Genomic DNA, 12096 nt, shown 5'->3' on the forward strand with positions numbered 1-12096 from the left:
ACATAACATTAACATATCGAACTCTCTTCCCAGCAGAGAAATGTAATTGGTTGCCATGAATATACCACTCTCAATCTCTCCCTCGTTTCTCCTCGTTTCCCCCCGTTTATCACAACATGTCTGTCTGTCTATCTCTCTCAATGACTTACTACTCTCATGTCTGTCTGTCTGTCTCAATGACTTACTACTCTCATGTCTATCTGTCTGTCTGTCGCAATGACTTACTACTCTCATGTCTATCTGTCTATCTGTCTGTCTGTCTCAATGACTTACTACTCTCATGTCTATCTGTCTATCTGTCTGTCTGTCTGTCTCAATGACTTACTACTGTCATGTCTATCTGTCTGTCTCAATGACTTACTACTCTCATGTCTATCTGTCTGTCTATCTCAATGACTTACTACTCTCATGTCTATCTGTCTATCTGTCTGTCTGTCTGTCTCAATGACTTACTACTGTCATGTCTATCTGTCTGTCTGTCTCAATGACTTACTACTCTCATGTCTGTCTGTCTGTCTCAATGACTTACTACTCTCATGTCTGTCTGTCTGTCTGTCTGTCTGTCTGTCTGTCTGTCTGTCTGTCTGTCTGTCTGTCTGTCTGTCTGTCTGTCTGTCTGTCTGTCTGTCTGTCTGTCTGTCTGTCTGTCTGTCTGTCTGTCTGTCTGTCTGTCTGTCTGTCTGTCTGTCTGTCTGTCTGTCTGTCTGTCTCTTTCTCTCTCTCAGGACTTGAAGAGTAAACACAGATTTCGACCTCAGACCTACACTTCTCCAACGTTCTGTGATCACTGTGGTTCTCTGCTCTATGGCCTTATCCAACAGGGCATGAAATGCTCCTGTAAGTAACCAGACGTTCTGTTTCAAGTTTTATTAGCCATAATGCTTACGTGCAGGTTCCTTCTCGACAATGCAACAACAATAAGACATAATAAAAGATAAGAATACCAACATAAAGTAAATGGCTCAGTAGACTAGAATACACATTTTAGCATAAGTATAATACAGGAAGGCACAAGTTATAGTCCAATATGTACATGTGTTTTGGGGACGGGGGATTGGGGGGGGAAAGTGTTTAAATTGTGCAGTATTTGGCAATCATAATAAGAGCAGCAGTTGTGATGTGTGTAGCATGAATGCACAGTATATGTGTGTGTAGCATGAATGTACAGTATATGTGTGTGTAGCATGAATGTACAGTATATGTGTGTAGCATGAATGTACAGTATATGTGTGTGTAGCATGAATGTACAGTATATGTGTGTAGCATGAATGTACAGTATATGTGTGTAGCATGAATGTACAGTATATGTGTGTGTAGCATGAATGTACAGTATATGTGTGTGTAGCATGAATGTACAGTATATGTGTGTAGCATGAATGTACAGTATATGTGTGTAGCATTAATGTACAGTATATGTGTGGAGCATGAATGTACAGTATATGTGTGTGTAGCATGAATGTACAGTATATGTGTGTGTAGCATGAATGTACAGTATATGTGTGTGTAGCATGAATGTACAGTATATGTGTGTGTAGCATGAATGTAGAGTATATGTGTGTAGCATGAATGTACAGTATATGTGTGTGTAGCATGAATGTACAGTATATGTGTGTAGCATGGATGTACAGTATATGTGTGTGTAGCATGAATGTACAGTATATGTGTGTAGCATGGATGTACAGTATATGTGTGTAGCATGAATGTACAGTATATGTGTGTGTAGCATGAATGTACAGTATATGTGTGTGTAGCATGAATGTACAGTATATGTGTGTAGCATGGATGTACAGTATATGTGTGTAGCATGAATGTACAGTATATGTGTGTGTAGCATGAATGTACAGTATATGTGTGTAGCATGAATGTACAGTATATGTGTGTGTAGCATGAATGTACAGTATATGTGTGTAGCATGAATGTACAGTATATGTGTGTGTAGCATGAATGTACAGTATATGTGTGTGTAGCATGAATGTACAGTATATGTGTGTGTAGCATGAATGTACAGTATATGTGTGTAGCATGAATGTACAGTATATGTGTGTAGCATGAATGTACAGTATATGTGTGTGTAGCATGAATGTACAGTATATGTGTGTAGCATGAATGTACAGTATATGTGTGTAGCATGAATGTACAGTATATGTGTGTAGCATGAATGTACAGTATATATGTGTGAGTGTTTTCTTACCACTTGTTATTATCTCTATGTGTGTGTGTGTGCTTGTGTTGGTGCGTCTATACTTGTGTGCGTGTACTACAGGTTGTGAGATGAATGTCCACAAGCGTTGTGAGAGCCTGGTGCCCAGCCTGTGTGGTCAAGATCATACAGAGAAGAGAGGCAGGATCCACCTGACCGTCCGGGGAGAGAACGAGGACATCTTCATCACAGGTCAGAACTAAGTGGCTAGAATAGTTGTCCCTAACCACTGATAGAGACAGGGTTTACATGTCTCCGTCAGCAGGTGGTGTAAAGTACTAAGTAAAAATACTTTAAAGTACTACTTAAGTCGTTTTTTAGGCTATCTGTACTTTACTAAATATATTTTTGACAACTTTTACTTTTACTTCACTACATTCCTAAAGAAAATAATGTACTATTTTTACTCCATACATTTTCCCTGACACCCAAAATGACTTGTTACATTTTGAATGCTTAGCAGGAGATGAAAATGGTCCAATTCACGCACTTATCAAGAGAACATCCCTGGTCATCCCTACTGCCTCTTATCTGCCGGACTCACTGAACACAAATACTTTGTATGTAAATAATGTCTGAGTGTTGGAGTGTGCCCCTGTCTATCTGTAAAAAAATATTTATATGAAAATTGTGCCATCTGATTTGCTTAATATAAGGAATTTGAAATTATTTATACTTTTACTTTTACTTTTGATACTTAAGTATATTTTAGCGTGTACATTTACTTTTAACACTTAAGTATATTTAATAAACAAAATAATTTTAGACTTTTACTCAAGTAGTATTTTACTGGTTGACTTTTACTTTTACTTGAGTCATTTTCTATTAAGGTATCTTTACTTTTACTCAAGTATGACAATTGGATACTTTTCCACCACTGCTGTCACCCTACCATTCGCACTGTCAGGTACTGACAACTAGACGGAGTGGGGGAGCTGAATACAGGCACACACTCCCACAAGTAATGCTCTCTGTGGTGCATCTACAGATGCCCTATCTTAATTTGATCATCCTGTTGTAGCAGAATTTTCATGCACAGAAGGAATTGCAAACTTGTAGTGTTTTCAAGTTTAAAAAGGCTTCTAAAGTTTGTAATTGCAGACTTGATTTGCCCTAATACAATTTGTATCATCCCCTACAAAAAAATGTACATTCATCATAATCCACATAATATTCCCATTTCCTGTTGCTGCAGGATTATTTTCCTGCTGTGAGAAACTGGGTCAAATTAAGATATGGCATCTGTATGGCCATCTATGCTATCCACTGTCTGACTCTGTCTCTCTCTCTCTTTCTCTCTCTCACCCTCTCCCTCCCTCTGTCCCTCTACCCCCCTCTCTACCCCCTCAGTGCGGGAGGCTCGTAACCTGATCCCCATGGATCCCAACGGCCTGTCTGACCCCTATGTGAAGCTCAAGCTAATCCCTGACCCCAAGAGCCAGAGCAAACAGAAGACCAAGACTATCCGCTCCACACTCAACCCCATCTGGAACGAGAGCTTCACCTTGTGAGTGTGTGTGTGTGTGTGTGTGTGTGTGTGTGTGTGTGTGTGTGTGTGTGTGTGTGTGTGTGTGTGTGTGTGTGTGTGTGTGTGTGTGTGTGTGTGTGTGTGTGTGTGTGTGTGTGTGTGTGTGTGTGTGTGTGTGTGTGTGTGTGTGTGAGTGTGTGTGTGTGTGTGTGTGTGTGTGTGTGTGTACCAGTAGTTCTAGAAACTATGCACAGAGAACTAGACTTGTGTTAGCCCCAGGAGATTTATCTCAGTGGACTAACATAGCCTTGAGGAGTACAGATGACTGGAGGTCGGATAATGCTTAGCAGGACATGATGATGGTCCAATTCACGCACTTATCAATTGAACATCCCTGGTCATTCCTACTGGTCATCCCTCTTTCTCTCCCATCTCTCTCCCCAGCTCAGTGCGCGGGCGGCAGTGGGACCGTCGTCTGTCGGTGGAGGTGTGGGATTGGGATCGTACGTCTCGGAATGACTTTATGGGATCGCTGTCGTTCGGAGTGAGCGAGATATTCCGTCACTCAGTTAGCGGCTGGTTCAAACTGCTGGATCAGGATGAGGGAGAGTACTACAACATGCCTGTCCCTGACGAAAATGTAAGACATACTCGCATGCAGTGGAATGTAGGTAGTGTACTTAGAGTTATAGAATACATATATTATATATAACTATTGGTATATATAGGTATATTTAGACTCGGAGTATGACCAAACAAAATGTGTGTGAGGTCCCTCACTTTGGCCACCAGGGTGCAGGAGCTTCATTAAAATACACACATTGCAGGTTTGTGGTCGTGTGTGACAGTTTTATTATAACTAAGCCCTCTCCCCTCCCCCCTCCTCTCTTCAATAGGAGCCTAGTGGTCTAGATGCTATTCCCCCATCCTTTCTCCCCCCCTCCCTGAGGCCTGCCTCTGTGTCTGTGTCTGTGTCTGTCCCCGTGTCTGTCCTGTCCCCCTCAGCCCCGTCAGTCCCCTGTCTGGCCACCCTACCAGCAGGACCGGTCAAGCCCAGGGTTTGCCTCCAGGACTTCAACTTCCTCATGGTGCTGGGAAAAGGCAGCTTCGGAAAGGTACTGAAACACACCTAAACCTGTCTGGAGACACACTGTAATAAACATAACACACCTGTCTGTAGACACTGTAATAAACATAACACACCTGTCTGGAGACACACTGTAATAAACATAACACACCTGTCTGTAGACACACTGTAATAAACATAACACACCTGTCTGTAGACACACTGTAATAAACATAACACACCTGTCTGGAGACACACTGTAATAAACATAACACACCTGTCTGTAGACACAATGTAATAAACATAACACACATGTCTGTAGACACACTGTAATAAACATAACACACCTGTCTGTAGACACACTGTAATAAACATAACACACCTGTCTGGAGACACACTGTAATAAACATAACACACCTGTCTGTAGACACACTGTAATAAACATAACACACCTGTCTGTAGACACACTGTAATAAACATAACACACCTGTCTGGAGACACACTGTAATAAACATAACACACCTGTCTGTAGACACACTGTAATAAACATAACACACCTGTCTGGAGACACACTGTAATAAACATAACACACCTGTCTGTATACACACTGTAATAAACATAACACACCTGTCTGTAGACACAATGTAATAAACATAACACACCTGTCTGTAGACACAATGTAATAAACATAACACACCTGTCTGTAGACACACTGTAATAAACATAACACACCTGTCTGGAGACACACTGTAATAAACATAACACACCTGTCTGTAGACACTGTAATAAACATAACACACCTGTCTGTAGACACACTGTAATAAACATAACACACCTGTCTGTAGACACACTGTAATAAACATAACACACCTGTCTGTAGACACACTGTAATAAACATAACACACCTGTCTGTAGACACACTGTAATAAACATAACACACCTGTCTGGAGACACACTGTAATAAACATAACACACCTGTCTGTAGACACACTGTAATAAACATAACACATCTGTCTGTAGACACACTGTAATAAACATAACACACCTGTCTGGAGACACTGTAATAAACATAACACACCTGTCTGGAGACACACTGTAATAAATATAACACACCTGTCTGTAGACACACTGTAATAAACATAACACACCTGTCTGTAGACACACTGTAATAAACATAACACACCTGTCTGTAGACACACTGTAATAAACATAACACACCTGTCTGTGGACACACTGTAATAAACATAACACACCTGTCTGTAGACACACTGTAATAAACATAACACACCTGTCTGGAGACACACTGTAATAAACTTAACACACCTGTCTGTATACACACTGTAATAAACATAACACACCTGTCTGGAGACACACTGTAATAAACATAACACACCTGTCTGTAGACACACTGTAATAAACATAACACACCTGTCTGTAGACACACTGTAATAAACATAACACACCTGTCTGTAGACACACTGTAATAAACATAACACATCTGTCTGTAGACACACTGTAATAAACATAACACACCTGTCTGGAGACACACTGTAATAAACATAACACACCTGTCTGGAGACACACTGTAATAAACATAACACACCTGTCTGTAGACACACTGTAATAAACATAACACACCTGTCTGTAGACACACTGTAATAAACATAACACACCTGTCTGTAGACACACTGTAATAAACATAACACATCTGTCTGTAGACACACTGTAATAAACATAACACACCTGTCTGGAGACACACTGTAATAAACATAACACACCTGTCTGTAGACACACTGTAATAAACATAACACACCTGTCTGTAGACACACTGTAATAAACATAACACATCTGTCTGTAGACACACTGTAATAAACATAACACACCTGTCTGGAGACACACTGTAATAAACATAACACACCTGTCTGGAGACACTGTAATAAACATAACACACCTGTCTGTAGACACACTGTAATAAACATAACACACCTGTCTGTATACACACTGTAATAAACATAACACACCTGTCTGGAGACACACTGTAATAAACATAACACACCTGTCTGGAGACACACTGTAATAAACATAACACACCTGTCTGGAGACACACTGTAATAAACATAACACACCTGTCTGGAGACACACTGTAATAAACATAACACACCTGTCTGGAGACACACTGTAATAAACATAACACACCTGTCTGGAGACACACTGTAACAAACATAACACACCTGTCTGGAGACACACTGTAACAAACATAACACACCTGTCTGGAGACACACTGTAATAAACATAACACACCTGTCTGTATACACACTGTAATAAACATAACACACCTGTCTGTATACACACTGTAATAAACATAACACACCTGTCTGGAGACACACTGTAATAAACATAACACACCTGTCTGGAGACACACTGTAAAAAACATAACACACCTGTCTGTAGACACACTGTAATAAACATAACACACCTGTCTGTATACACACTGTAATAAACATAACACACCTGTCTGGAGACACACTGTAATAAACATAACACACCTGTCTGTAGACACACTGTAATAAACATAACACACCTGTCTGGAGACACACTGTAATAAACATAACACACCTGTCTGGAGACACACTGTAATAAACTTAACACACCTGTCTGTATACACACTGTAATAAACATAACACACCTGTCTGTAGACACACTGTAATAAACATAACACACCTGTCTGGAGACACACTGTAATAAACATAACACACCTGTCTGTATACACACTGTAATAAACATAACACACCTGTCTGTAGATACACTGTAATAAACATAACACACCTGTCTGGAGACACACTGTAATAAACATAACACACCTGTCTGTAGATACACTGTAATAAACATAACACACCTGTCTGGAGACACACTGTAATAAACATAACACACCTGTTAGTAGACACACTGTAATAAACATAACACACCTGTTAGTAGACACACTGTAATAAACATAACACACCTGTCTGGAGACACACTGTAATAAACATAACACACCTGTCTGTATACACACTGTAATAAACATAACACACCTGTCTGTAGATACACTGTAATAAACATAACACACCTGTCTGGAGACACACTGTAATAAACATAACACACCTGTCTGGAGACACACTGTAATAAACATAACACACCTGTCTGGAGACACACTGTAATAAACATAACACACCTGTTAGTAGACACACTGTAATAAACATAACACACCTGTTAGTAGACACACTGTAATAAACATAACACACCTGTCTGGAGACACACTGTAATAAACATAACACACCTGTTAGTAGACACACTGTAAAAAACATAACACACCTGTCTGGAGACACACTGTAATAAACATAACACACCTGTCAGTAGACACACTGTAATAAACATAACACACCTGTCTGGAGACACACTGTAATAAACATAACACACCTGTCTGTAGACACACTGTAATAAACATAACACACCTGTCTGGAGACACACTGTAATAAACATAACACACCTGTCTGTAGACACACTGTAATAAACATAACACACCTGTCTGTAGACACACTGTAATAAACATAACACACCTGTCTGTAGACACTGTAATAAACATAACACACCTGTCTGTAGACACACTGTAATAAACATAACACACCTGTCTGTAGACACACTGTAATAAACATAACACACCTGTCTGGAGACACTGTAATAAACATAACACACCTGTCTGTAGACACACTGTAATAAACATAACACACCTGTCTGTAGACACACTGTAATAAACATAACACACCTGTCTGGAGACACTGTAATAAACATAACACACCTGTCTGTAGACACACTGTAATAAACATAATACACCTGTCTGTAGACACACTGTAATAAACATAACACACCTGTCTGGAGACACACTGTAATAAACATAACACACCTGTCTGTAGACACACTGTAATAAACATAACACACCTGTCTGGAGACACACTGTAATAAACATAACACACCTGTCTGTAGACACACTGTAATAAACATAACACACCTGTCTGGAGACACACTGTAATAAACATAACACACCTGTCTGTAGACACACTGTAATAAACATAACACACCTGTCTGTATACACACTGTAATAAACATAACACACCTGTCTGTAGACACACTGTAATAAACATAACACACCTGTCTGTAGACACTGTAATAAACATAACACACCTGTCTGTAGACACACTGTAATAAACATAACACACCTGTCTGTAGACACACTGTAATAAACATAACACACCTGTCTGGAGACACACTGTAATAAACATAACACACCTGTCTGTAGACACACTGTAATAAACATAACACACCTGTCTGTAGACACACTGTAAAAAACATAACACACCTGTCTGGAGACTAACTGTAATAAACTTAACACACCTGTCTGTATACACACTGTAATAAACATAACACACCTGTCTGTAGACACACTGTAATAAACATAACACACCTGTCTGGAGACACACTGTAATAAACATAACACACCTGTCTGTATACACACTGTAATAAACATAACACACCTGTCTGTAGATACACTGTAATAAACATAACACACCTGTCTGGAGACACACTGTAATAAACATAACACACCTGTCTGGAGACACACTGTAATAAACATAACACACCTGTCTGGAGACACACTGTAATAAACATAACACACCTGTCTGGAGACACACTGTAAAAAACATAACACACCTGTCTGGAGACACACTGTAATAAACATAACACACCTGTCTGTAGACACACTGTAATAAACATAACACACCTGTCTGGAGACACACTGTAATAAACATAACACACCTGTCTGTAGACACACTGTAATAAACATAACACACCTGTCTGGAGACACACTGTAATAAACATAACACACCTGTCTGTATACACACTGTAATAAACATAACACACCTGTCTGTAGACACACTGTAATAAACATAACACACCTGTCTGTAGACACTGTAATAAACATAACACACCTGTCTGTAGACACACTGTAATAAACATAACACACCTGTCTGTAGACACACTGTAATAAACATAACACACCTGTCTGGAGACACTGTAATAAACATAACACACCTGTCTGTAGACACACTGTAATAAACATAACACACCTGTCTGTAGACACACTGTAATAAACATAACACACCTGTCTGGAGACACACTGTAATAAACATAACACACCTGTCTGTAGACACACTGTAATAAACATAACACACCTGTCTGGAGACACACTGTAATAAACATAACACACCTGTCTGTAGACACACTGTAATAAACATAACACACCTGTCTGGAGACACACTGTAATAAACATAACACACCTGTCTGTAGACACACTGTAATAAACATAACACACCTGTCTGGAGACACTGTAATAAACATAACACACCTGTCTGTAGACACACTGTAATAAACATAACACACCTGTCTGGAGACACACTGTAATACACATAACACACCTGTCTGTAGACACACTGTAATAAACATAACACACCTGTCTGGAGACACACTGTAATAAACATAACACACCTGTCTGTAGACACACTGTAATAAACATAACACACCTGTCTGGAGACACACTGTAATAAACATAACACACCTGTCTGGAGACACACTGTAATACACATAACACACCTGTCTGTAGACACACTGTAATAAACATAACACACCTGTCTGGAGACACACTGTAATAAACATAACACACCTGTCTGGAGACACTGTAATAAACATAACACACCTGTCTGGAGACACACTGTAATACACATAACACACCTGTCTGTAGACACACTGTAATAAACATAACACACCTGTCTGGAGACACACTGTAATAAACATAACACACCTGTCTGGAGACACACTGTAATAAACATAACACACCTGTCTGTAGACACACTGTAATAAACATAACACACCTGTCTGGAGACACACTGTAATAAACATAACACACCTGTCTGTATACACACTGTAATAAACATAACACACCTGTCTGTAGACACACTGTAATAAACATAACACACCTGTCTGTAGACACACTGTAATAAACATAACACACCTGTCTGTAGACACACTGTAATAAACATAACACACCTGTCTGTAGACACACTGTAATAAACATAACACACCTGTCTGTAGACACACTGTAATAAACATAACACACCTGTCTGTAGACACACTGTAATAAACATAACACACCTGTCTGGAGACACACTGTAATAAACATAACACACCTGTCTGGAGACACACTGTAATAAACATAACACACCTGTCTGTAGACACACTGTAATAAACATAACACACCTGTCTGTAGACACACTGTAATAAACATAACACACCTGTCTGGAGACACACTGTAATAAACATAACACACCTGTCTGTAGACACACTGTAATAAACATAACACACCTGTCTGGAGACACACTGTAATAAACATAACACACCTGTCTGTAGACACACTGTAATAAACATAACACACCTGTCTGTAGACACACTGTAATAAACATAACACACCTGTCTGGAGACACACTGTAATAAACATAACACACCTGTCTGGAGACACACTGTAATAAACATAACACACCTGTCTGTAGACACACTGTAATAAACATAACACACCTGTCTGTATACACACTGTAATAAACATAACACACCTGTCTGGAGACACACTATAATAAACATAACACACCTGTCTGTGGACACACTGTAATAAACATAACACACCTGTCTGTATACACACTGTAATAAACATAACACACCTGTCTGTAGACACACTGTAATAAACATAACACACCTGTCTGTAGACACACTGTAATAAACATAACACACCTGTCTGTAGACACACTGTAATAAACATAACACACCTGTCTGGAGACACACTGTAATAAACATAACACACCTGTCTGTAGACACACTGTAATAAACATAACACACCTGTCTGTAGACACACTGTAATAAACATAACACACCTGTCTGTATACACACTGTAATAAACATAACACACCTGTCTGTAGACACACTGTAATAAACATAACACACCTGTCTATATACACACTGTAATAAACATAACACACCTGTCTGTAGACACACTGTAATAAACATAACACACCTGTCTGTATACACACTGTAATAAACATAACACACCTGTCTGTATACACACTGTAATAAACATAACACACCTGTCTGTATACACACTGTAATAAACATAACACACCTGTCTGTATACACACTGTAATAAACATAACACACCTGTCTGTAGACACACTGTAATAAACATAACACACCTGTCTGTAGACACACTGTAATAAACATAACACACCT

General features: G+C 39.3%; 1 protein-coding gene across 1 annotated transcript in view; it reads left to right on the top strand.

Annotated features, from left to right (window-relative positions):
- The window catches only part of prkcg (protein kinase C, gamma), a 108552-nt gene that overhangs the window by 43130 nt on the left and 53326 nt on the right, over positions 1 to 12096 (top strand). The window contains exons 6-10 of the mRNA XM_071395054.1: positions 726 to 837; positions 2264 to 2392; positions 3551 to 3707; positions 4113 to 4308; positions 4565 to 4783. Coding sequence (XP_071251155.1) covers positions 726 to 837; positions 2264 to 2392; positions 3551 to 3707; positions 4113 to 4308; positions 4565 to 4783 — 813 coding nt within the window. The remainder of the gene's footprint in view (positions 1 to 725; positions 838 to 2263; positions 2393 to 3550; positions 3708 to 4112; positions 4309 to 4564; positions 4784 to 12096) is intronic.

This window comes from Salvelinus alpinus, chromosome 4 (genome assembly GCF_045679555.1).
Source record: "Salvelinus alpinus chromosome 4, SLU_Salpinus.1, whole genome shotgun sequence".
Lineage (NCBI taxonomy): Eukaryota > Metazoa > Chordata > Actinopteri > Salmoniformes > Salmonidae > Salvelinus > Salvelinus alpinus.